Source organism: Sciurus carolinensis, chromosome 13 (assembly GCF_902686445.1).
Source record: "Sciurus carolinensis chromosome 13, mSciCar1.2, whole genome shotgun sequence".
Classification (NCBI taxonomy): Eukaryota; Metazoa; Chordata; class Mammalia; order Rodentia; family Sciuridae; genus Sciurus; species Sciurus carolinensis.
The window spans coordinates 64,311,662-64,338,354 of NC_062225.1; the positions used below are offsets into that span (position 1 = coordinate 64,311,662).

Sequence of the window (26,693 nt, forward strand, 5' to 3'; positions counted from 1 at the left end):
AAATACATTGGTATATATTACGTAGGGTGGCTATAGGAGGTCAATCTGACAAAGGGACATTAGAACAGAGTCCTGAAGTCAAAGGATTGGAAGCCAGATCGACACCTGAGTATTTTTTTAATCACCAATTATTTATTAAAATCTGCCACATGCTAATATCTCTGCAAGTCATTGGGAATGCAATAATAAATACAATAATAAATGCATAAGACTTATAATTTGGTAATGGAGACAGTCCTCCCCCAAAAAATAATGACAAGTTGAAATAAATATAATGAAGAAAATGAGCAAAGTGCTGAGAGAGATATATACAGGGAAGAAACAGTTTTAGATAAGGAGATGGGAGGGAAGACTCTGAGAGGTCAAGGAAGAGACTGAATTGAGAATAAAGGAGAATTCCAGGTAGAGAGAAAGAATGTCCCCGAGTCTTCTTATGTCAGGAAAGAGCTTAGGAAGTTTGAGGAACAAAAGCAGAGGCAGGTGGGGCTGCAGCTGAGAAAGCGAGTTTTGAGTAGGGCTGGTAAGCCACAGCACCGAGTTCGTATTAATTCTTAATGCAATGACATGTTATCAGAAGGTGTCAGACTGCATAGTGATGAAATCTGATTCACATGTTTAAAAAATTTCTCTTGACTGTTGCAGGGAGTCCAGATTGAAGGAGGGCAGAATGGCTTCAGGGAATCTATCTGGGAGGTTGCTGCATTACTACAGGTGAGAAATGAGGGAGTGGGGAACAAGATCAAGGGCAGATTAAAAGCAAGGTGTGTCAAGACGATTACATTTGTATTGAGTACGTGACTTAGAAGTGCATCATCCTGGTTGAAGGTCTGGTATTGGGAAAGACAAGTTTCCTCATCATTCATTCAACATGTCTTTAAAGCACATCTACTGTGTGCCAAGGACTGGGCTGGTCACTGAGACCATAGCAATAAATGAAACAAAGTCCCTCCTCTTCTTCTGAGCTCAGCTTCTAAAGGGAAAAGAGAGATAATATACAAATTAGCAAATAGGTAACAGCGATAAGAACTGTTTTAAAAGAGAGAGAAAAGGTGACTGGCTAACAGGACTGGTCCCTAGAAATCAGAGCCTGAGACAGAAGCTGGTAGCTAACACTCTTTGAGAGAGATTGCAATTTCATGGAAGTAAAAGTAAAAGGTGAGTGAGAAAAGAGGTTGGGAAGGAAAAAAAGTAAATATGTTCCACATTCTGAGCTCTGTTCTGCAGAGTCCTAGTTTCATGGGAGTGATCAAGAGTCCCTGTGGGAGTGGGTGGGGAGAAGTATGGTGGGGATTTGGATAAGGTTTGGCCAAAGGTTTTCTCCTTGCTTCAACCAGATCTGCTCTACTTTTATCTTTGAGGTTTCCATGCGAGAAATCCTTGACTGTGGGGGAAGAGTTCTACTGCTTAAAGCACAAATCTTTGGAAACCATTGCAGCACATTCTACTACTGGAAAGGAACAAGACTGTGGAGAGAGGCCCTATCTGCCTTGCTGCCCCAGGGAAAGTCTAAAGCTGAGGGCAAGAACCACAGCTGGATGATTTCTAAGGTCTATTTCAGTTCCAAGGCACTTGTATTCTACTCTCTTGATCCCAATTCCTGAACAACAATCTCAGTTCAATCTTCACTGGTAAGGTGATCTGATTATGACCTTGGTGGAGACCTATGATCTGGCTAGCCCTCCTTCACTGGCTTGATAATTTATGGGCCTCTAAGGAGCAATGTAAGAAATACATATTTTGTGGTATAAGAAGCAAAGTGCTGTCTTCAATGCTGATCTTGAAAAAAAAAGGAAAAAAAAACACTGCTGGATTGAAACATTCACAGCCGTTCAGCAAATTCTTCCCTGATCTTCAGGCTGCCTCTGGACAAAGTCTCATCCATGACTGCCAGCTTTCTATAGCAGAGAAGTATACATTTCCTGGTCAATTCTTCAGGGTTCTCAATTTTTCCTGGAGTTTTGAATAAGCAATCTCTGTCTTCTGTCACAATGAAGGGTAAACAAGTCTACCCTTCTTCCCTTGGACAAAACTTTCTAAGCTCTTTCTATTTACCTGTAGGTTTAGAGAAGAAATATGATGATCTTGAAGAATCTGTGCTTTAGTTGAAGCAACTCTGCTTTTCTTTGACAAATTCATTTCACTGCAAAAAAATGAAGCATGAGCAGCTGTATTTTAGGAACCTCTTACTCATCTGAAGCACAGAATGCTTTATAACTCTTGTGGTCTTCTTCTGAGACTTCAACCACACATTTTATGGAGAGCAAGTGTATCTCCATTCTGACACCATTTATTGCCACATGGTTCATAAGAGAAAGGAAGTGTGGCACCATGAATAAGACACGCAGTCACTTGCCTACTAGAGTGGACATCTGGTGTTCTTATTTGTACAGCATCCTTTCTCTACACCTCCCTGTCCCCACCTTTATCCCTGTGGTTTGGTGGGAGTGACCCTCCACCCAGTTACAGGGATGGGCATTAGTCAAAATACTTGAGGACATTCCATCCCCCAGCCCACAGACTTGGTCACCAAAAGTCAAAAACTCGCTTGGATCACTGACAGTCAGGACTGTGTGGAGGAGGAAGTGCTTACCTAAGTTGAGAGTCTTAACACATCGGAGAAGAGTGCATAAGGATCAGAAGAGATGGGGTTCTGGATTCAGTGCTGTCTAAAGTCACAGACATGAAGTAAATGTCCTGTTTTTCTCAGGTTAAGTTTAATTTTTTTTTTTTTTTTTTTTTGGTCACTTGCAAGCAAAGAAACTTAAATGATCATCCTCTCTAGATTTCTAGATCCTGATACCCAATACTGGAAGCTAATCAGTGTTTCTCAGTGGGGGCACCATTGGCATTAGGGAGGGACAATTTGTTATTGTGCAGAGTGTCCTGAACCTTTCTTTGTCCCTGCCCACTCAATGCAGGAAGCACCCCTCAATCTGTAACAATCAAGTTGCCACCACATTCTACCATACACACACACACACACACACACACAAATTTCTTTATGCCCCCTACTCTCAGCTAAAAACCAATAAACTAGAAAATCTCTGAGATCCCTCATAATCAACTTGAAATTAGCCATGTGGTGTATCAGAACCTAAATTCCCCAGTCTACTCCTAACATCAATTGAAAATAATTTAATTTCTGTGTTCGTTTCTTTGAAAAATGAGGCTACTAATATACAGCAACATGGGTAAACCTATCAAAGAAATATTGCAATAAATTACTTGATGTGAAATAACTCTAGCACGACCAAAAAGGGATCTTAGCGACTTTTGAATACCATTGTTACATAAAATTGTCCCACTAAAAACACTGGAAAAAAAACCCAAAAATTTAAAGTGATCTTTTCCTACTCTTAATCCTTCTATTGACAAAGGATTAAAGTAATTTACAAAGCTACTCTCTGTAGCCATCATTTTTCTAGACCTCTTTAATTGCATCTCCAGCAAGAACAGTTGTCTCGGCAGAGGTTTCATGAGCACTAAGGAACAGTGACCCTGATGGCAGGGGGCCGCCATGCCCATTCACTTCTCCACGCTGATCTCTTTAGGCACATAATTTATGTCATTCTTCATTAGCCAAAACCACAATTATAAAATCCATGAATGCCAAGGACTTTCTGTACCACAGAGGGCTAAGCAAGTGTAAGAGAATAAAGTTTTCGGTGCTATTTATAAACTTGTCAGTTTTTAATCTATTTTGAGGCTACCTTTGTCATATTTGTGAATTTGGGTGTTTTTTGTTGTTATTGTTGTTGTTGCTTTTTTTGCTTTAAGCCATGTTGCTTTTTCTTCTTGGCAGTTGTGTGCTCTTGATATTGATTCTCAAACTCACAGTCTAAACTCTCCACTGGCCAGCAGAGTGGGCTAGGGTCCATGCCTTGTCTTTGAAATACGAGCACCATTAGATGACTTCACATTGCGTGAGCTCGCCAAGCAAACTCAGGGGAAGGGACACAGCCCCAACACAGACAGTCTTTTCATCCCCGCTCTCTTCAAAACTGTCATTCTCTTCAACTGTTGCAGACTGTCTGCCAGGAGTCTGGGGACAATTTTCATGTTCAAGAAGATTAGAGAGGGATCCTGTACCACTCTATTGGTTCAATTAACTAGCAACTTCTCTTGCCTCAGCCCTTCCATGAAGCACAGTAGTAGCTTTGCACAGTAGCATCAGCCCTTTGCAACAAAGCAGTCATTTTGCTGTTTGAAAGCTGAAAAAGATGTGCCATAAACATAGAGAAGTGAGACAGAAGGAGGGAGTAAGGGGAGGAAGTAAAACCACTTCAAAACAGTTTTTAGAGTTTCAGGCTGTGTCGAAAGTGGCCCTGAAACTGAGAGGGAAACCTCAATCTTTCTTACATTCATCTTTGAAGCCAGAAGTTAACGAAAAGTCTTGCCTTCACACCTAGTGAACTTTAATAATTTCTTCAGATTTCCTACATTCACTTTGCTTTAAATTACTGTGGGTGTCCTGAATAGTCTCCTTCAATTTATCTTTATTTATTTCCTTTATCTCCAAGCCTTCATTTCCCAGATTTAGGCCCTGCAAAAGAAAAAAAAAAAAAAAACTGAGATGTGATGCTCAGCAGAACAGACCATGCCCAAGCATCATGTCGGGCTGTCTGTACATTAGAGAAATGGAAGCTTCTAGAGTCTTACCCATTCCTCCTTTATGCAAAGTAATCACCTCCATCTGGGCCAAGCTGCTGGGGCAAATGTTCAGTTTTTGCTGTAGCATCATAATGAATATATTTCTTTGATGGAAGAAAGAAGCTTCATGGTATAAACTGTTTAAGGATTTGAAGCTGGAGCTGGAAACATGGGCAGCTTTGTTCTTATGACAAGTGCTTCACTATCTAAAACATCTCTCCATTTTGAAGGATCTGTCTTTTCCAGTCACAGCCCTCAAGCTACAACAACAGGCTCATGATTTTTTTAGATGCCAAGGTTATGAATGCTCTTTTATGAATATTTTCCTTTGAACTCACTTCTCCTGAAGAAGAAAAATAGCCCTGTGTATTTCAGGGTTGACAGTCATAGGCAAAACATACAAATTGTTCTCTTAGGGGCAGTAAAATGCTCCAAAATGCACATAGAAAAATTCCAAAATGTAACATAATGCTTATGGAGCACCGCCTTTACGGCTATAATTTTCAAAAAGTAATATTTCTGACTGGCATGAATTACACAGAACATATTTCAGAGATTAATATCAAAGTTAATACCTTAAAATGCCTCCCTTTATGACATCATGATTGCTTTTCTCATATTAATACACATTCTTAGTGAATTTCAGGATGTGCCAGTTTAGAGCAAGGAAGCCTTCACTGGATTAAGCTGCTTATGTTTTCACTTTTCCCTTCATCCCATTTCAACATATCCTTCAACTTCCTCTAAAAATAATTCAACCAATGCCAACTCAACAGATTATAGTAGATCTCCTATTAATTTCACTCTGCCTCGAAAGGAGCTTATTTCAGCTTATAATTATATATGCAGTACTGTCAACTAATGTTTAGGTTCCTTATTAAAACTTATTTCCATGCTGTTTATCATCAGTTAAACCATTTAGCAATTAAACTGTAATACCATCAGTTAAGCCATTTCTGGTGTAAAAAAGAATATGTTTTCCCTGAACTCCTTTCAAATGTTTTCTCTCATCCAAAATATTAATCTCAAAAACTCAGCTCCCTTTAATCCTGCTTTGTGGCTTAGATTCTTCAGCCCCAGAAGCACTTGTGTTGATTTTCTGTTATACCCATGCGAATGTAAAATAGCCTTTGCTACAGCAGGGAAATAATTCTGTACAGAGATGATGTGCCTTTGATGCTTGACATTGTCAGGTGGATCGTGGTAATAAGGATTTAAGAATGCTTCCCCAGATAGAGGAATGACCTATAAAAAATTTCAAGATACAAATGTTGCTTCACATCTGGCATTGAGAATATTCTGCAAAATTCTTTTGGTGGACAGAGGCAATGCTTTATGGTGATTCCAAGCATGAGTTTTAGAGCCAGACAGTTTGAGTTCAGATCCCATTGCACTTACTAGCTATACGATTCTGGATACATTTACAATGAGGGTAAATTAAAGAATATAGCTATATTCTTGAATATAATTATACATAGTCATAAAGTTTAAAATTACACTTATCTTACCTGGACAGTACATTTCAGCAAGGAAACTACTTTTCCAATGGCCTTCACCATCACTGAACTTAAAGCTGACTTTGCTTCCCCACTCACCTGGTCTGTCTCATTCTATTTGGCCTCAGTAGAACAATTCAGTGAGTCTTTATTATCTACACTGAACACAGAAAATAGTGGCCCCAACTAATTTCATCTATTTGGCAGAATCAATTTCCTAATTTTCAGTTGATCAAGTTTGTATTTCTAGGTAATCGTTCCTCCTGTTACTAAAGACAATTCGTGATGCCTATGTATTTCCAGGGGGAAAATATGAATATATATTATAAGTGATTAACAAAACTTGAACACTGTACAATTTACCTACACAAAAATTATTATAACTACTGTGCTATGCCTGTTACTTTAAGATTGACTTTAGAGGTCACACTCAATAGTCTTTGTCTTCAGCTCAATCCAAGACCAAAACAACAAATATATGCCTGGTAATTACATAAATGAACAGGGGAAAACAAGCCAAAATAATAATAATACCATTTGATTAATACCTAAATAAGAAAAATTTGCACTGAAAAAAATAGAGAAAAATCTTTAAAAGCAGTGATGATTCTGTCAGTATAATAGGATAATCTTTTTTAATCCATTTTTAATGCTTTCATTATTGATTATATTATTTTTACAAGAATAAAGTTGCAAAACTATAAAAATTGGGCTGTGAATTAATTATATACTTCTTCATATATATATATATGACAAAGAAATTCACAACATGGCTTTTAATTCTGATTTAATTTCCATGAAATTAACCCTACAAAGATTTCTCAAAGAAATTTCAAAGTCTTCAAAGTACATTTCTGTTTTATATTATAAAATAGATGTCCATGTTTAAAAAAATCACAAAACTAAGGCTACATATTGCACACCACCATCATATTTAAGTACTGTTTAAAAGTCTATAATATTGAATAATTGAATTTGACTTCATTTCACAGTTTTTATCTGAAGAAATTTTTCAAATATGTTTATTTTCTGTTTTTTTACATGTTCCCTTTTATTTCTAGATGAAAATTAATAAGTCATTGAAGACATAATTCTATAATTCACTGATCACGTATTCAAAGATACCTACAGAATGCATCTACAGATAGAAGCTTCCACACAGAATCTATCTGAAATCAGATTATTTAAATGGTGCCTTGACTTTTTAATTTGGCGCAGAAAAAATTACCATGTACTAAAACCAAAACATTACAAATGAAGATATTCCAACACAAAGACTTGTATGATTTTGTTTAGATTGTCAATGGTTGACTCATCCAAATTTTCCTCATTATCATCCATGGTGTGCCAGACTTCAGGGAAAGGAGATGGAATCAGATGCAGAACTGGAACACCTAATAAGAAAGAAATGATTTGTCATTTAGTACAGGTTTCCAGCAAGTAAACTAGAAAGTAGCCTTCTGCAAGCAGAGGGAGTTCTGTACCACATAAAGACACGTGATAATTCATCATCTGTTGTACTCTTCTTTATATCTAACGCATGTACTCCGAAAACATTCTCTCCTTAAACAATAATTGACTCAGTAAATAAGTAAAAAGCACCTACTACCTACCAGTTCCAGTTCTATGAGTCAAAGCCTCATTAGTGAAAAGACAAAGCCATGCCATGTGAAGTTTATATTCCATTGGAGAAAGAAGCAAATAAACACATATCAAACATAATTTTAGAAAGTGACAAATAAATTTTATTAGAAATAATAAAATAAGGTAATGGAATAAAGGATGAGAGACAGGCGGCCGGGTGGGAGGGAACACACACCAAAGGAAGGGAAAGTCAGCCATGCAAAGATCCGTGGTTGAGCATTGCAGGCAGCAGTATTAGCAAGTGCAAAGGTGCTGAGGCAGGAATGTGCTTGTCCTGCTTGAAGAACAGCTAAACTGCCAGTGTGACTGGATCAGAGCAATACTTGGAAAGAGAGGTAGGAAGTGATATTGAAGAAGGAGACTAGAGACAGAAAATGGAGGGTGTTGTAGGTGATAGTAAAGACTTTAGGTCTTATTCTATAAGATGGCAAGCCACTAGACCTTTAAAATAGTAATTATTATCACAATCTAATTTACATTTTTAAAAGATAGCTCAAACTCCTATACTAAGAACAGAGAAATAAGAACAAAATCTGGAGACCAGTTGGGAAGCTACCGCAACAGTCCTTGGGTTGAATTAGACTTCCACCATCTTGACACAAGGATCTTGCTCCCTCATTGACCAGACAACATTAAAGTTACACAAAGTGCAAGAATACAATCTAACTTTTTAAAGGGGAAGCCAGGATGTCAGTGGAATACAGGCTTTCATAAATACTCTACATGCAAAAAAATGAAAATGTCCTCAAGGATTTGGGATGTCATTCATGAAAAATAGAAGCCAGGATATGCTATGATAGATAGTTTATGTTATGGTTTAGATTTGGAATGTCCCCCGAAGCTCAGTATCCCCAGTGTAGCAATGTCCAGAGGTGGGATTTGGGAGAAGTGATTGGATCATGACCTCTGACCTCTTCAGTAGATGAATCCATTGATGACTGTGAATGGACCCCTGAGAGGTGGACCTAATTTAAGGAAGTCCAGTAAGTCACTGGGGACAACACCTCAAAGGGTTTATCTTCTCTCCTCCAACTTCTCTTTAATTCTTTCTCTTTTCTTACTTTTTTTATTTTCTTGATTTGTTTTATTTTGTTTTCTGTTTTTATTTTCCTTGTACCAGGGATTGATTGAACCTGTGTCCTTTGCATGCTATACAAGCTATACTACTGAGCTATACCTTCCAGCAACCTTCTCTCTGTCTGCTTTCCAGCTGCCATGACCTAAGCAACTTTCCTCCTCCACACCCTTCCAGAACGATGTTCTGCCTCACCTCAGACCCAGAGCAATGGAGCTCACCAATTGTAGACTGAAGTCTCTAAAATCATGAGCCAAAATAAACCTTTCCTCCTCTAAGATTTTTGTGTCCAATGTTTTGGTCACAGCAACAAAGAGCTTACTAACACAGTTTAATTAATCAATTAATTTAAAAAAAATTTTGGTCCTAGGGACTGCAGGGGCACTTGACCACTGAGCCACATCCCCAGCCGTCTTTTGTAGTTTTCTTCTAGAGATAGGGTCTCACTAAATTGCTTAGAACCCCATCATTGCTGAGGCTGGCTTTGAACTTGCAATCTTCCTGTCTCAGTCTATATTGTTGCAAATCAGGGAGAAGAGGAAATATTACTAAAGTCCAGTGCTGCACATCAGTATTCAACTTGTATGTTACCTTAAAGACCTACAAATGGATGTGTATGAGATAGATATGGATGTGGATCACAGGGAAAAAGATAAAACTAAGGACAACTCCCAAGAGTCTATTCTGAACAACTACATAAATGTAGACTGTTCACTAAGAAGGGCAACACTAGGAAAGAAAAATTTACTTTGAAGCCAATTTTCCTCCATATCAATGAATAATGGTGGGTTCCATTATTTCATTTTATTACCCAAAGAGAGAGGCCTGGTAAGGGGAAGTTAAAGCATTATATGTTGCATCTAAATCATACCTGGTGTCAATAAAGATCAGGTGAGGAACTGTCTACATGTCTTCCTTCTCACTTAATTTGGTTCAAGCATCCAACTTTTATCTTACAAGTACATAATCAGAAAACACATATTGGCCAAAGTTTGTTTATAGCACAATGTGTATATTTCCTTTTAAACTTTAATTCTCATTCAAATTAATTTTATTGTCCATTCTTAAATCTTTAAAATACTTTTAGATTGGTTCAAAACATTAATGTATAAATTTAGCATAGTCAATTCTTAAGGATGGTCTTAGTGATTAAAAAGCTAGTTATTATTCAAGTTTAACATTCTTCTCAAATGTATGTAGCAGTTAGAGAACTGAAAATTTTTACTACTAAAGAAAGTTATCTGATGGTACCAGGAGTCTACGGTCTAGGGATGAGGCATGGCTGAAAACACTGATCTTAATTTACCCTTAAGAGAAAATAAGTGAAGTAGTCTTGAAATTGCAAAATGCACATAAAATACAATAAATACAATAGGTAATAAATGCACCTGCAGAGGTACTGGTACACACATACACACACACACACACACATTACCTTTTCTTAAAAATGGAATATGATCATCCTGAATAATACCTCCATAACCCAAATTCTGGAAATACTTCCTTTCCAAAGAGTGATCCTTGAGCAAACCCAATTCATGAAGTTCATGTTCTGCAGATGACAATCAGATAGTAAATGAACATCTATTTTTATCTGATCAAGACTCAAAACATCCTTTTTAAGAAGTCGAAAGCTTAATACATGTAGCCATCATATTTTAAAAGATTATGCAGTAATGAGCATGGCCACACCATGAAAATATACATCTGGCTTGAACTTAAGTATTTACATTTCGAGTAGGAAGAGAGAAGAGTGGCTTTAGCCTTACAGATGAGAACCTCCTTGAAGTTGGAAACTCAATAGGATAATTAGAGAATGAGAAAATCATAGGAAAAGATGGGAAACTTGGGAACATAGGTGTTTGTAAGTCCATGAAAAATGCCTATAGAAGAGATATGGGGCTTCAAAGCAGAATATTCAAACGGAATAGGGATGAAATATATCAAAGGACCACTATATGAAAAGGGGTACCTACTGCGACCTACATTAGTGGTTCTCAAAGTGTGGTTCCTAATCGGCAGCATCAGCATCACTTGGGAACTAGTTAGAAATGGATATCATCTGGTTTCCCCTCAGATCTACTGAATCAGAAATTCTGGGGTACAGACCAGCAATCTGTGCTGTAACAAGCCCTCCAAGAGATTCTGATGCATACTGAAGTTCAAGAACCACTAAACTTGCATTCTGTCACTCTTGTCATCTTGAATATAGAACCCATATGTACATGAAATCCATGCGATATGTTATAAAACGATGAACGATCACAAAAAGATTATAAAATAACTAAATGAAAGTTCCTAGGTTGGTGTTTATTTCTTAATTGCTAGACTTGTAAGATAAAACTAGTCCACCTAGTAAGTAAGCACATATAATATGACTTTAGGAACACTGGAAAGTTGTAGCCACCCCCCCAAAAAAAATTCCTATTTATTGATATCCATAATTTCTTTATGATAGGATAAAAAAATTTCTTTATACAATTAGAGATAGAGTTTGAAGTGTAAATACCATGTGGAGTAGGAGCACAATGCACTAAATTTGCATTAAGGTAAAACTTATTGATTTAAGTTCATTTTGGTATAAGAAATAAGAAAACTGTGCAAAATCCTCAAAAGAATATAAATTCAATCACTGGAGGCTACCATTAAACTAAGAAAAACATGGTTCAAGGAAGAGTTCCAAGGAGCTTTTAATCAATAATGCCACAATAATGATTCTTTCAAACTAGGAATTGAAATTCGCCAAAGGCAAGCATCTAGAAATTCAATCATAAGTTTCTCTTGTGTCATTTCTAGATCTGGAGATTGGCAAATTCTTAAGTCATGGCAAAGGCATGAACTAAGATGACAGTGCTTTTCCCACTGCTTAGAAATAATACAATTCAATCTTGTTCCAAGAAGTCTTCGTGTCCCGTAAAACATTTCTGGAACGAAATTCTTGCTTCAAAAGCAGCCTCCTAGCCTGGGTTTTAGTATAAAAAATCCATCTCAGTTTCATCTTTCCTTGATTTCTCAATGGTTTGTCTTGATTTGTTCTGTTTGTTTTGTAAGGATGGGAACATGAAGGGAAGAAGTTAAGCTTTTCTTTCTCCAAGTCCCAACCTCTCTCTTCAGCCATAGGATATCACTGTTTCTTGGCCAGGCCATTCTTGATCTGTCCTACTAAACATCCTCTTATTTGGCTTAAAACTTAAATGGCTCTTCATGGACCTCCTTTCTTGTATCCTGATCGCTTTCTTCTTTGAAAAATTAGCTGAGACTGTATTATATCAAAAAGAAAATAATGTCTATATAAGGTAGAAAACAGATGATGATAAAAGTAGAGAGAGAGAACAGAATAAAAATTAAGGAGTATCTTTTGGTATCATCATACGGACATAATATTCATCATTAGTCAACATGCTTTGCTGGGTAAAGTTTTCCCTAGAAATTCATCCAATATGCTTCAAACATGGTTCTGGGGAAATATTTTCAAACCATTTCTAAGAATATACAGACATAAAATGTAGTTAAAATACTACGTTGAAGCTTTTCCTTTTCAAAATAGAGCTACACACAGGAAAATAAACTGGCCCTACTAAACGAGATGAGTAGGAAATTATAAACTATCATTAAAGCAAGGAAAAGGCCATTAAGGTGTATTACATATTTAAATCATAACCTTAAATCATAAATTTTGAATTTCAAAGTGTAATGTTTGTCAGTAGGAAGAAGTCATATGTTACTGTTTACTAATGATGCTTACCAATCACTTGAAGTCTCTCAAACCATCGGGCAGAGTTTGGGAAAAAATTGGGAAACGTTGGGTTTGGAGCTCCAATTAAATCCAATAAGATCATTAAATCCTAAGGGAGAAAAATACTGTTGCTTAATCACAGTCACCAAAGTATGTTTCATACTCAATGTGGAAAAACAATCATCAAAGCTAATCAGATTTTAGTAACTGAAAATGATACAGGGAGCTATTTAAAAGAACAAGAGCTTTAAATTCAGAGAGAAAAGCCTCTGTCAGGGAATGGGGAGGAAATGGGGAGAGAGAGATCAGAGGATACAAAGTAGTAGACATGTAAGAGGTACAGTCTATGATCTAATGTACAACCTCGGGACTGTGGTTAATAAATTCTGAATTTTAAAATGTAGTGTTTGTCAGTAGGAAGAAGTCACATGTCACTAATGATGCTTACTGTGTTTGGGACTCCCTCTAGATGTGCAGTCTTAGCTGCATTTGCCACATAAACAAAGAGGGGGCAGTTATAGGAGAGGATGGATATCTTAACTAGCTTCGCTGCGGTAACCATTTACTGTCTATATGTACCCCAAAACACCACCTTGGACAGCTTAAATATACACAGTAAAAGTTTCTTATTATTTTTTAAAATGAACAAAACTTTGGTCATATTGTATGCTACTTATTTTGGGAAACTTTCCAATCTTGCTTATGCAATGTGAACAAATTGGCAAACTGTTAATTCTTCACGTAGGTACCCCAAAAAAGGATGTCTCTAAGGCTATTAGAGACTTCCGGATTACACAGATTAAAGAAGAATATATTTATTTTCAGATGGGAATCCAAGCCTGTCAGAACTTCTACTCCATTCTAATTATCCATTTTACCCTTCATCTGTGATGACATGACAGTATATTGGAGAGCACTTGAATAGTAACTATCCATCAAGGAACAGGAAAGAAAAGTCCTTGTAAAGGAGCTTTATAACATTGTGTCTCCAGATTTCCATTTGCTTGTGAATCAAGTAAGGAGCTCCAACTAGCTAATCCCTAAAGATCCCCTCTAGTTATATGCCTCTATAATTAAACCAGTGTTCCTTGACTTATTTAAGCCATAAAGCATCAGCAGGCATGAGGACTCCCTCAAGACTACTTCCTAGCTTAAGACCTCCTGATTTATATAAGTGAAATGATGTGTGGGTAAATATCTAGTGTAGATCCTGACACATAGTCGATGAATATTTTCAGTCTGTGATTCTAAAGAGGAAGTATATATAAACTCATGAATGATAATTAAATGTATGCATTATTTTTAAAAAAGTAACCTTTGAAAAAGGAACATATTAACAAGTTTGGATAAGCTACTAAAATTTTGTTTCTGGGACAGGGGGAATGGTCTTGGCTATCACTGTGGATTCAGATATTTGGACAGAAAAAATAAATAACTTTGTTCCCACACTCACTGGTCAACCAGTTCTCTCCTTCTCTGGACCCTCTTAGTCTCCTGGGCACAAGTGAATGAATGAGGTGTGGACTATAATCTTCTTACCCTGATGAGCAAGACAATGCCAACTTAAGGTATGTTAGGCAAAGTCACAGAAGACATTAAATGTGGCCAGTTGGACTCAGATGGTGAAGGTGAGCATTAGAGCAAGGGACAGGGATGAGTGGAGACTTTAGGACTAGGTTATCATTTATACATGGCTTGAGGATCAGGGATGGACGCAGCATACTGGGAAGAATGAAGTCTCATGGGTAGCACAAGGTCCCAAGCTGGAGTTCGTGGAGTCTTGGGGAATGAATAAAGATCAAACCCGGGAAGAGTGTCAGAGTCAGGATAGGATTCAGGGATAGGGTGAGGGATTAGGGATGGAGTATAAGCCCAAGAATAGGAATGAGAAAATAAGGCTGTGTGTTGGGTCCATTACCTACTAATAGTAGCAGGGTTTTAAGGCGGCATCAAAATGTCCCCAACCCTCATGTCAAAAATGCCACATAAAACCAACACATCAAAATATCATATAAACACTGCAGTTATTACAATTCTTTCGTGACATTGAGAAATTTCTCACCCCGTTCCACTCTAACTTCGTTTCCCAGGACCCAAGTCCCCTTCGCCTTTACAAAAGCTTCACAGAAGGCATTTGCTCTCTCCAGATACACGCAGTCCTTGGGGAATGTGCTGCCATTAAACCAAATTGAATCTGACAGTTCTTTAATCTGATTTTTGATATCATTTTAATTAAGCTCCGTCAAACATGGCTTCTAACCCAGAATCATTCTTTGTAGCTCTGGGATTCCTCAAAAACCCAATGGCTGCCAAGGAATGTTCTACTATAAACACTCTGCTTCAAGGATTTCATAGCACTTTTAGGTCTTTACTTGGCTTTAGCAACCTTTTCTATGGAGGCATAGCCCGAGCCGCAGCACCCTGGAAATCACCCAGACTAACCATGCCGTGCAGCTGGTTGGTGTCTCCTGCTCCAGGTGGGTGTGAGGTTGCCGCCATCTTCAGAGCTAAGTGCTGAGACCCATACAGAGAATCTTGAGGAGACCAGTGAAGGAAAGCTTCTTCCCCATCAAAGAAAATTAGTTGAAGTGAGAGATCTCGCTTGGAGTCTAAGTCATTCTGGCAAAAAAAAAAAAAAAAAGCAATAAAAAAAAAAAAGAGAACAAAACGCTGTGATGATTTAAAATATTTAAAAACAGCACTCTTATTAATAAAATAGACATGGCATGAAGAAAGGAAGATACCAAAGCAAGTGAAACTGCCAAAATATATTTCACACTGCTTCCTCTCCAAACGGCATCACATTTCCCACGATCTACACTCATATAAATCTCACCTTCTCTCTGTCCCCCTGAAAATAGAAGTCTTACATTTGTTTTTACTCCCCAGGGAATTATGAAACGATGGAACTGCTGCAATGAACACTGTGATAGGCCGCCAGTTCCCCTCAAGGGAATGCGATGCCCTGGTTGTTGGGAGAGCTGTCCGCCACTTCAACCTGGGTTGCCCGTCCTGGGCCTGTCCTACGTCCTCTCACTAGCCTGGACGGGTACTGAGGGCTCTCTAAGAGTGGTTGCACCTCCAGAGCTCCCCAGAGATTGGCCGAGGCTGCTGTTGAACCTGCACTGCAGCTTGACTTCTCTCTCTGTCCAGTCCCATGTCTTTTCCCTGCCAGCGTTCCTTCATCCTCCCTCCGAACCGACCCACATGCTACACTCCACATGCTACACTCCACATCAGAATGTGCTTCCTGGGGAACCCAGACTGAAGCAATGCACATCTTTCTTACCTCTCATCTTATTTAACTTTGAAATTTCTTAATGAAACTGTGTTCAAGAATCTGCCCTAGAAAGGCAGGCTACAGGGACACTAAGAATTATTATGGGCTTTCCCTTGAAAGACCCTATACTTTAGTTGGGTTAGGAGAGAGAAAATAAATGCATGAGCATGGTAAAATGTGCCAAGGGCCACGAATGTAACATAAGCCCTCTGGAAGCTGGACAGAGTGAGAGGCAAAAATCCTTGGACATCAAGGAAAGATTTGCAAAAGACACAGTATCTGAACAGAACTGAGGTGAGTAGGATTTTGATCCATTTTATACTTTCCACTGTTGGGCAACAACTTTGATGCTTCTGGTTGTGAAGTCCCTGCAGTCCTTCAACTCCTCTGAAATCACTCGTCTATTGAATCTTCCACCTTTTCACAGCCCTTGGTCCCCACGATACCCTCACCTCACTCCCTGTTCAGCTTCGATTGCAGTACGTCATTCTACTCGCTCCCTTGCCTCTCTCTGCCTGGTCAAACTTTCCTGGCAAAACACTGAAGTCCAGTTCTCTACCTACCTTGTGCCTGCTCCTGTGGAGCTGAACCAACCCCACTATTTGGTCTCGCTTAAAATTCATGACCACAAACCTCAAGTCGGCATGTCGTGGGAACATCACACTATTCTCGGTTCGTTCACCCTCACTCCAGCTTTTCACATTCCTCCTCTCCCTAACCTGTAGCACCTCACCCCAGCTCACGCCCAGCTGATGACCTCGATTTCTTTCTGCAGTGCTCGTATTAGATGCCATCTCTCTGCATGTGCTCGAAATCCTATCTCCTCGCACTTGCTCAAGGACATGGCACTAGCCAATACCATTTCTCTCCTACACCATCAATGTTTCTATCTCTGCTGGATAATCCCCATGAACCTGCAAACACACAACTGCAACCCTCATCTTAAAATATTTGACCCCACTACTTCCACCAACTACTGCCCTATTTTTTAATCCCATTAATATAAAAACTCCTTGAAAGATTTATTTATTTGCACTGTCTCCAATTCCTATTCTTAAACCTACCCCAATCAGGCTTCATCTCCTCCATCTACTGAAACTGCTCTTGTAGCGTACACTTATCACCTCTATATGGCTAAGTCCAAAAGTCAACTCTCAGCCTTCGAATCATATTTTACCACATAATCGTCACAAATTTTATGCCAACAATTTTTTTTTTTTGCAAAAAAGTGAAGGGTTTGACCACTCCGTAAAACTCTTTTTTAAAAAATTGTGCCAGTATTACTTAAAAATCACTTATTACTAAACTGTCCTCTAGACTCACGACTTGCAGCGCCCAAGAAGACAAATGTGCATCCATGTGCCACTGGTGAATACACTGCTGCTCTGGTTACCTTCTAAGTGGCATGTGTGATGAACAGAATCACAACTATGCTACAATTACACAATGAAAAGTTATAAACTAGTTTTGGGATTGAAAAAACAGGGCACAACAATTATGCCCTATGGGATTCCCTCTGCCTCTCCTATATGGCCCCAGAGACCAGACCCCATGACTTCCTCTTGATTTTTTTCACTAATTTTGCTGGAGCATACCTTTAAGGAACTTCTAAAATGAAACAGTACTTGGGAGCGAACATTCTTGAGCCTTTACAGTTCTGAAAATATCCTCATTCTCTTCTCATATTTGATTTGGCTGGGTATGAGGATTTTGCGTTGCAAATTATTTCTATTTAAACATTTTAAGGCACAATTTCATTGTCTTCTAGCTCCCATGATTTCTACTGAGAAGCCCAATGCCATTCTTATTCTCACTTTTATATGATCTATTAGGATTCCTGGAATGATTTTCCAGAAATAATCACCATCTCTTTTGTTACTGTTCTTTCTGGAAAAGATATGATTTCTACTTTAGAATCCAACTCTTTCACTGATTTTTTTTAAAAACAGTTTTTTGTTTGTTTTGTATTGGGAATTAAAGCACCCAGGGATACTCTGCCTCGGAGCTACATCCCCAACCCTTTCTGTTTTTTATTTTGAGACAGGTCTCACTAAATTGCTGAGGCTAACCTTCAACCTGCAATCCTCCTGCCTTAGCCTCTCAAGTCACTGGGATTACAGGTGTGTACCACTACAATTCTATATATGTTAATATTTAAAATAGTATTATTAATTTTCAAGAGTCTTTTCTTACTCTGTGACCGTCCTGTTATTGGATATGCTGGTTTTGTTTCATAAATGTAACTACTCTTCTCTCTTTAAGGATATTGAAATAGTGTCACATCATCTTCTGCTCCTTGTACTATTCTATTTCTTGCAACTTCATTTTTCACTTTTATTATTTGTTTTGCTTTCTTTCATGATGGAGACTGTTCTTAAATGTCTGGTGATTTTTCATGTTCATTCATATTAAAGAATAAGGTACTAAAACACTGGTTAAAGACAAAAATCAGTTAACTCTGCTGCAGGGCAATCTAGTGTCCATGAAGTGTTTTCACTGAGAATCTCCAAAGGTCCCTCTCTGTGACATAAATTAATCCACATTCTCCAATTCTCCAGTTTCCTATCTGATTGGTATCTATCTGCTGGCTGCTGGTTACCTGGTGCTGGAAATGGGAGAAAGACTCACCATCTCATTGTTCAATGAGTAGCCTTTCACTTAATCTCCCTGATTTCCCTGTGGCACCTCATTATCGCTCATTCTTCTCTACATCTGATTTCTCCAAGTTCAGAAACTCCTTGATTCTCTAGAAAAATATTCTCTCATCTTCTGCAGAGGTACCTAGGGTACACCACCTACCTGCTGGTATGAATTGGAAATCTAAAATCAGAGCGCTCCTTATACAGACTTATAAACTGTGGTTCCTTTAAGCCTGTGTGCCCTACTTTCTTCCACGATGGAATTTTTCTTACTGTTTTTAAGGTGCACTCATAAAAAAGAGAAAAAAAATGTCTTTATCATCTTAAGACTAAGTTATTTGTTGCCAAACATTTTGATTGTCTTAATATTGCTCCTTCATTAGACCACAATTTCATTTCATTTTGAACACCCAAAACTCCTGATAGCACTAAGCAAAGGACCTATCTGTGCAACATACAAGCACTCAGGGTTTCATAAGTACCAAGCAGCTAAACAGATTTCCTCATTGGCAAAATGCAAGATGTACTCTTCAGGGGAGACATTCTAAGTTTCTGGCTGTTGAAAGAACTTCTAATACTTCCAAAGTTCTAGCTCCAAATCAAACAGCATACTTCCAGAACATGAGGGCAGTGCTAGGAGGTAGTTTCTATCTTCTGCAGGCTTGAAGGTTCAGGTGCCTCACAGAAATTTCAACAGCAGGGTGATTCCCACAATCAGCGCAGTGACTTACTTTCATTCTGTTCTCTTATTATCTGTTCATTTAGATAGGACTAGACTGTCATGAACACTGATCCCTGAGTCCCATGAGACAATCTGCTCTATTTGCTTCTTTTCAAGAATGACAGGAAAATCACAATGGCCTTCAATTTCTAGTAATTTAGGCTTGTACAATGGAGCTAGAAGAATCTGTGTGGCCTGATTTGTGAAGGTCTTCATGGAAATATTATAAATGCCTAGTTATCAGGGTTCACACAGTTGGTGAATTATTTACAATCATCCCCAATTAATGGATTAAGCTAATGTCACAGTAACATAGTATAGCAAGTCACCCCAAACTCAGTGGCTTAAAACAATAATTATAAATGCTCCTGGGACATATCTCCCATAGGTCAGCTAGGGAACAACAGGCCTACAGTGGGTTCTGCTAGAGCAGCTTCTACTTTACCCTGCATTCAGTGAGTTTCCTCTGCTCTACATGTCTCTTATCCTCCTGTTGGAACTGGAAGGCCAACCAGGGGATGATCTTCTCAGGGTGACAGAAAAGACATGAGACAGCAAGCACATTCCCAGCCTCATGTCATATCTACTAACACCCCACTGACAAAGGCAAGTCAATAACCAAGTCCAGAGTCAAAGGATGAGGGAGTGTAACTTACTACAAGGGAGGGCACAGTAAAGTCACAGGCAAAAGATATGAATGTGTAATCAAAATCCTATTACTGGAGAAAAGAAGGGCTGCAAAGAACAGAAATAATAATTCAGTCTCCTATCCAGCTATTTCCCAAGTGGCTTCCCACCACCACCTGACCAGTCTACAATGGCTGAAGAACTTAAAATAAATCCTGAATGCAAATTTAGTTAAAATATAACTGGAAGAATAAATCTGATGCCCTCCAAGTTTACATTTAAAAACAGCCTTAAAAAATTCTCCACTTCACCCTTTACCTCTAATAGAAAAGGCAAATAATTGACTGGGGAGATAGCTCAGTTGGTAGAGTTCCTGTCTTGTAAGCACAAGGTCCTGGGTTCAATCCCCAGCACCGCAAAAAAAAAAAAAAAGAAAGAAAGAAAAGGCAAATAAGAGAGTGTATAAGGTAGCTCAAATTTTTTAATGGCAATCCCCATCCAACAATTCATTCAGTACTTTTTATTTCTGGTCACCAAAAACATGTGTGAACTATGTGGAAAAAGGTAAAGCTGCTCACCAAGAGAAAACACACCAGCTGCACAAAACTATACCTTTACATAACACCTCATTTCATGTCCTTACACTAGAAATGAAAATATGAAAAATTAAGCTGTTCTATTAGTTTCTGAACTATCTCCCCAATTGCTGGGGAAAGGTACATGTTAAAAGCAGGGTAGGGCATGGGATAAAAGTATCATAGAAGGTTCAGAAAACAAAACAAGGTGAAAAAAAACAGATAAATTAATACTGAGAGGGTATAAACAATCCTTGCTTTCTTCAAGTTCAGGACATCCAGCAAAAATAGAACCAAATATCTCTTATTACTTCAATTACAAGATAAACCTTTTACTTCTTTACACCCATTGTATCAAAGGCTGGACCCTTCATAAAGCTCTGGGGGAAGAAAAGATATTTGCTGCCCATGAACAAAGTTTTTTGTTTTTGCTTTGTTGTGTTTACTTGGTTATGAGTGATATCAGGACAAAATGTCTTCATCTAGTTTAGCGCTTTTTTCCAATAGCCCCTAAGAACACAGAGACTGAAATAACATCTGAGAGTCCCTAAAGTACTTTGAGCTGGGAGCATAACAAAAGCTCTGCTATGCTACATAAAATTGAGCCGAGATTCAGAGATAATAACAATAATGCATTTCTGCTTCATGCTTTTCATCTTGATATGTCTGAATTACCCACTCTACTTTGGCACCACTTCCCTGCAGCTCCCTCCCCCAACTCAAGACCCATCATCTCTCAGATCAGAAGGTTGTGATGTTTCACGGCTGTAAAAACAAGAAGAAATAAACATAGTTTATTATAAAACATAATTCTCATACTTTGGCCTGTACCAACCTTCCTCCTTCATTATTTGTAAAGAAACATTGCATTTAATTTAGTATGTACTCAAGGTTGACAAATTAGGGGCCAATTAATGCATGCAATGTCACATATATCTTAGGCTTATTGCCCATCGTTGACAATTCAAAACATGTGATCTTCCAACTAATATTTCTTCAACCTCATATCATCTCAAAGCAGATTACAAAAATGTACCAAAATGTCTCCATTTCCGTATGGCCTTCTCACTCCCCCAAGGACTCCAGCATTCACTCTGAGTTACCGCTAATGTATGTTATCCTAGGAGTCAACAAAAGGAAAGCAGATACCTTTAAGGAAAGGAGTCGCTTGTCTAAGGCTCGAGCAAGTTCCAACATCATTGCACATGGCACTGCTGAATCAGTGGCTCCCACAAACACTCTGTGGTCCCAACGGGGAAAATACTTGGAGTCATAGTGGCAGGCGAGGACCAAGTGTCGTTTAGCAGTGGGGTTGAGGGTGCCAATGATATTTGAGAAAGACCGGTACCCAAAGGGTGTCTTACTCAAGAAGGTGTCTACTTCCAAGACCCAGTCAGCCTGAAGTCTCTGAATTCGCTGCAGGATGTGCTGATCAAAACAAAAAACAAAATTTCAGATCTAAACAGTTTTCATTTGTTAACTATGTATTTAAAGTTTTATGTGATGTATTTCTTAAAATCACAGTACATGTTCATTGTGCTTAATAATAGTAATAACACTGTTATTAATTGCTCTTATAACCTTAGCAATTTTCCTATTTCAAGAAAAAGCTCATCCTCTCCCTCTCCCCTAACCTTCCTCCTACCATCAATCCCAGCCAATTGTTAATATGAACCAGTGTTAACAGTTTGATGTAGGTCTTTCAACATAGCTTCTTCTTGCTTATATGAATCTGTTAGCACACCGACACATACATTTGTCAAAGGTTGTTTGTTTTATAGGAAAAGAATCCTGCTTTACACAATACTCAGCCCAGTTGCCTTCCTCATTTAACAATATATCATAAACATATCTACACATTAGGACAGAGAGATGTAAGGTCAACTTTTAATATTTCTAAGAAGCTAAGAAGGCATGATTGAGAAATAAGATACATCAGGGTCCTACGGGTCTCTAAGCTCTTTGAAACTAGGAACTGCAAATGGTAGCTGTTTTTGTCCCAAATGCATAGCGTATGCCCCAAGGTCAGCAAATGCTTCATATGTAATGAATATTAACAGAAGATAATCAACACCCACCTGCAAAGGGTAATGGAGAAAGAGCTCATAACAAGGGGATGGATGGGGGATATTTGAGGCCCCTGCCCACTGTAAGAATCAATAAGAAACTCTGATCCATATTAGATATCAAGAAGCTTTCCCTCTGCATCCAGGACAAGTCCAGACCTCACTGCTAATGCTCGGAAAAATAGAAAAGAATCTCTTTCTATGCCCTCTTGGTCACCATGGGCCTTATGAGCAACACAGTGACTACAGGTGGAGAAAGGACCATCACTTCCAGGACTGGAAGTGTCTTCCTTAATGACCTAAAATCTGTGGGGTGAGAAGTAATGGATGAGTTCATTGCTATTTCATTTTCCCTTTCCCATCCTTATTTTCCCTTAGCCTCATTTTTCTCACTGTATTCTTTTTTCAAATATTATATACATCTTTGTAAGTTGCCTTAAATTGGATATAGAGTGAAACAGACATTATTACCTCACACAGATGACTGATGTGATCCTATAATATGTACAATCAGAAAAATGAGAAATTCATACTCCATTTATGTATGATTTATCAAAATGCACAAATGCATTCTGTCATGTATGACTAATTTTAACAAGTAAAAAAAATTCAAAATGACAAACTAACCATCAGAATAACTAACAATTTGCCCTACAATTAACAACCAAAAGGGATGGACCTTAAGAAGATGAACAAATAAACTAAAATAATTGGAAACAAATGGGAGGGTTCTTTTATCCCCCAAGGAAACATAGGATTTTCTATGCTAGCCAAGTCTTGTGTGTCCTGCTGCCTGCTAATGTGACATGGCACGTAGGCAAGAGCTTAGGAAAAACTATTGCAGGAAGTTTCCAGAGAAAGGGAACTTAACAGGGGTAAGATCCTGATTCTACAGCCAGTCCTAAACAGGTCAAATAAATATGATTCTCAACTCTTCATTCAACCCTTGCTTTTGGTTGTGGGTGGCTGGTGGACTACAGAGCATTGTCTCTGTCATAGCTTACTTTTTCTATTACAAGTTGACGTATTATCTTCTTACATCATCAAAAGAAATGTTCCTAACCTTTGTGAAATCAGCATTTGTATCTCACTCATTTTGTTATTCTCCACAATTCTTAGCACTGTGCTTTGCTTACAGAGGCTACCATTAAGTATGGGTTTGCTGTAGCAATAAATTAGGGTAGATGCAATAAGAATATATAAAATTGCATAATACAGAACACTAGCTTTTTGAATAGAGGAATGACTGTGCAGCTAAGATAAGCTTTTGCAAATATGAAGATGAGTTATCCCTAGACCATAAAAATTTTTTCCATAAAAGAGATCATCTTAAAAAAAAAAAAAAAAAAAAGCGTATACTCCAGAACATCTGGTATCCAGATGAGAAACTGCTTCATAAAATGGCTTCTTCAACACCAAGAGTAGACTGCAAAATGAACTGGGATTTTTAAAAGTTTATCTGTTAGCATTGCTCAGAAGCCTCACACACAAACTCATTTCTCAACTACTAACAAGGTCTGGGCCATAATTTCTGATGTCTACATGAATACTAAAATTCACAGGAAAAAAAAGTTAAGAAAAAGAGTTCTTCCTGAAGGAACATTTCTGTATTCAATATAAACATTTTTATTTATCTTAGCAACTGAGATAAATAATATTTATAAACAATCAAAATCTGATTAGATCACCAATACCCTGGTGGTTGTACTTCTGGTTTTCAAACTTGGTCTGCAAGTTTCCACTACAAGTCTAGAGAAGGTACCCCAAACCATAATGCTTAGTACTAGAATACCAGAGTCTAAAGCAGCTGTACTTTCTGACTCCAAGGGAATGAAAAACTGGCCCCTTCAGACCTGATATGGAGCCTATTTGATGACATTCTACTTCCAGTTGGAGCAACAGGGGGATTAATTCTAAGTTAACATTAGTGAATGATCCTGGGTCTAATTTAATTAAACTTAAATTCTAATTTCCAGATTTTGAGAAACAACGACATCAGTAGACCATAATTGTATGGAGGAAGCGGACTCTCCAGTATTTGTAGACTTATCTACAAACACTGTTGTCAGATGCTGCACCCTGTCACTGTGGACTTCAGACCCATCTTGGATGCAAAAAGTGTGAGGGGTTGCAAGCCTAGGGCCCTCCACATAGCACCTGAGGGTGTAAACTGAGAATCTAACCCAGTGCCTCACACATGCTAGCCAAGTGCTCTACCACTGAGCTACAACCCCAAACCGTACACCAATTCTTTTTTTTTTTTTTTTTTTTTTGGTATGGTTGGTTGGTTGTTTTTAACATTTAAAAAAATCACTTTATTAAGGTCACAGGTTCTGTGGGCAGGAATTCAGACAGAGTACAACTGAGTATCTTCTCTCTTCCGCCATGTCTGTGTTCTCTCTGAGGAGCCTCAAACTCCTAGAAGCTGGTACAGCTGAGCTGCAGAATCCATCTCCAGATGACTTCTTCACTTTTGCAGAGCTGCCTGGGCAGGGATGACCAGAAGCTGGATAAGATGAACCACTGACCAGAGCACCTCACATGTGGCTTCTCCACATGGCCACGCTTGTCACAGCACGATGGCCGGGTCCTGACTTTTCTGGTTTGCTTCTTTAGGACAAAGGATATTCCTTGCTCCTTCATGAGGCCTTATCATCCTAATTTTTTAAGTTATTTTTTATTCCTATCTTAGATAAAAATCACTGACTACTGCAAAATTTAATGCCTTCACATTACTTATTCTATGAACAAGTTATTTCCTCAAATAAAAGTATTCTAATAATCCAATAGACAGTTTTAGGATCACTGATCAAAGACCATAAAAGTGTCAACTGTCAACTATAACATATGATTCCTCAAAATATTCTCTTATCCTGAAAGAGGATGTGTAGAAATGCATATCTTTACTGATAACTGCAAAAGTTAATTTATTAACCAATTTTATATCAAGTCCACAGTTTCTCAGAGTTGAGGATCTTCTCTAGTTATAACCCAGTAGCTTTATGAATTATAAAACTTCTCATCTAGCTCTCAAAAGGGCTCAGAAGGGGAAAAAATGCTAACACTCTTAAATTCAGTTCTGAGTGAAAGGCTCTCATCCTAATCAAATTAAGGTTATTAGTGTAGTTGCCTCATAATTATTCTCTCATCTACCTCATTTTCAAAAGGGGAAACCCTTTGTCTTTCACAGCTTAGGGACAGGTCTCTAAAAATTAACGGTGATTTTTCTTTTTAAAAAAATTCTAAAACTGAATCTCTTAAGTGAAATTTCCAGCACAACCATCCTGTTGTGATTTACTGCTCCATCAGCCAGATCATGCACAGACGGCCCAGCCTGGTTCCCAACACATTCTAAAACATGTCAATCAATTTCTCCTTTGCCTCCACCCCTAAGAGCAGTAGAAAATGTTACTGTGGATTTTACAACTTTTAATGAATATGTATTTTGTAACTGTGTTTATTGACTTTTAGAACCCACAGGCAAGGCATTCAGACCTAAAGTGTATATATATATATTTCCAGGTATAAACAGCCTTTTGAGCAAATGGTGTGGGAAAATGAAAAAGGTTGAATCAAGTAGCACCATAGACCTGTATTTTTTCTAATGAGGAATTTAGGATTTTGGAAAGTACCAGTGAGTGCTTTTAAGAAAATGCTTGAGAGGAGAGGCCCAGAGAACACTGTTGAAACGAATGGAATGTACCGCACACTCCAACTTGGGTTTGAGAAGACACAGAACTGGAACTAACTGTTCAAGTATGCCTAACGCAGAGTTGGTTCCTCCCAGTTCTCCAGTGGTAGGATGGAGAAGTCAAGCATATTTGGGTCCATATTCTCTCCTCATCACTACTACACATATAACCTTAAGCAAATTAATTCCATAACCTAAACCTCTGTTATTTTTAGCTTTGGGATAATAATAGCACCCACAGTTGGCATTGTTTTGAAGACAAATGAAATGTAAAAGTGCTCAGGGGAACTCAGTCATCATCACTATTGTTCCTCCATCTGCCTAAAGGTTAGAAAGCACTAAGATCCTGTTAGGATCTCCACCATCTAACTTCTTAAGACAAGCAGGAGCTGACTGGACAAAGACAAGAGGCTGGTGGGGCGACAGCTACATGGCTATCTGGTAAGACTCAAGGGGCAGAAAGTGGGTAGGAAAGGAAGAGCCCAAAGCCAGG

General features: G+C 38.3%; 1 protein-coding gene and 1 long non-coding RNA gene across 5 annotated transcripts in view; both read right to left on the minus strand.

The window, feature by feature from the left end:
- Positions 1-94: 94 nt before the first annotated feature.
- LOC124963249 (uncharacterized) lies at positions 95-6,720 on the minus strand. 4 transcript variants are annotated; one of them, XR_007104692.1, is made up of 4 exons: positions 4,660-6,720; positions 4,360-4,543; positions 3,428-4,211; positions 95-2,666 (listed from the first exon to the last, which is right to left on the minus strand). It is a non-coding gene; the product is annotated as an uncharacterized LOC124963249 (long non-coding RNA). The 4 variants fall into 4 exon arrangements; XR_007104691.1 differs by having other exon boundaries at positions 95-2,140; positions 2,591-2,666; positions 3,428-4,543; XR_007104690.1 differs by having other exon boundaries at positions 95-970; positions 2,053-2,666; positions 3,428-4,543.
- A 138-nt stretch (positions 6,721-6,858) lies between these two features.
- Positions 6,859-26,693, minus strand: part of Qpct (glutaminyl-peptide cyclotransferase) — a 33,381-nt gene continuing 13,546 nt past the window's right edge. The window contains exons 3-7 of the mRNA XM_047522795.1: positions 21,593-21,871; positions 15,044-15,220; positions 12,611-12,710; positions 10,301-10,417; positions 6,859-7,540 (exon numbers count right to left, since the gene is read on the minus strand). Of these exons, the coding sequence (XP_047378751.1) occupies positions 7,395-7,540; positions 10,301-10,417; positions 12,611-12,710; positions 15,044-15,220; positions 21,593-21,871 (819 nt within the window). The 3' untranslated portion in view covers positions 6,859-7,394. The remainder of the gene's footprint in view (positions 7,541-10,300; positions 10,418-12,610; positions 12,711-15,043; positions 15,221-21,592; positions 21,872-26,693) is intronic.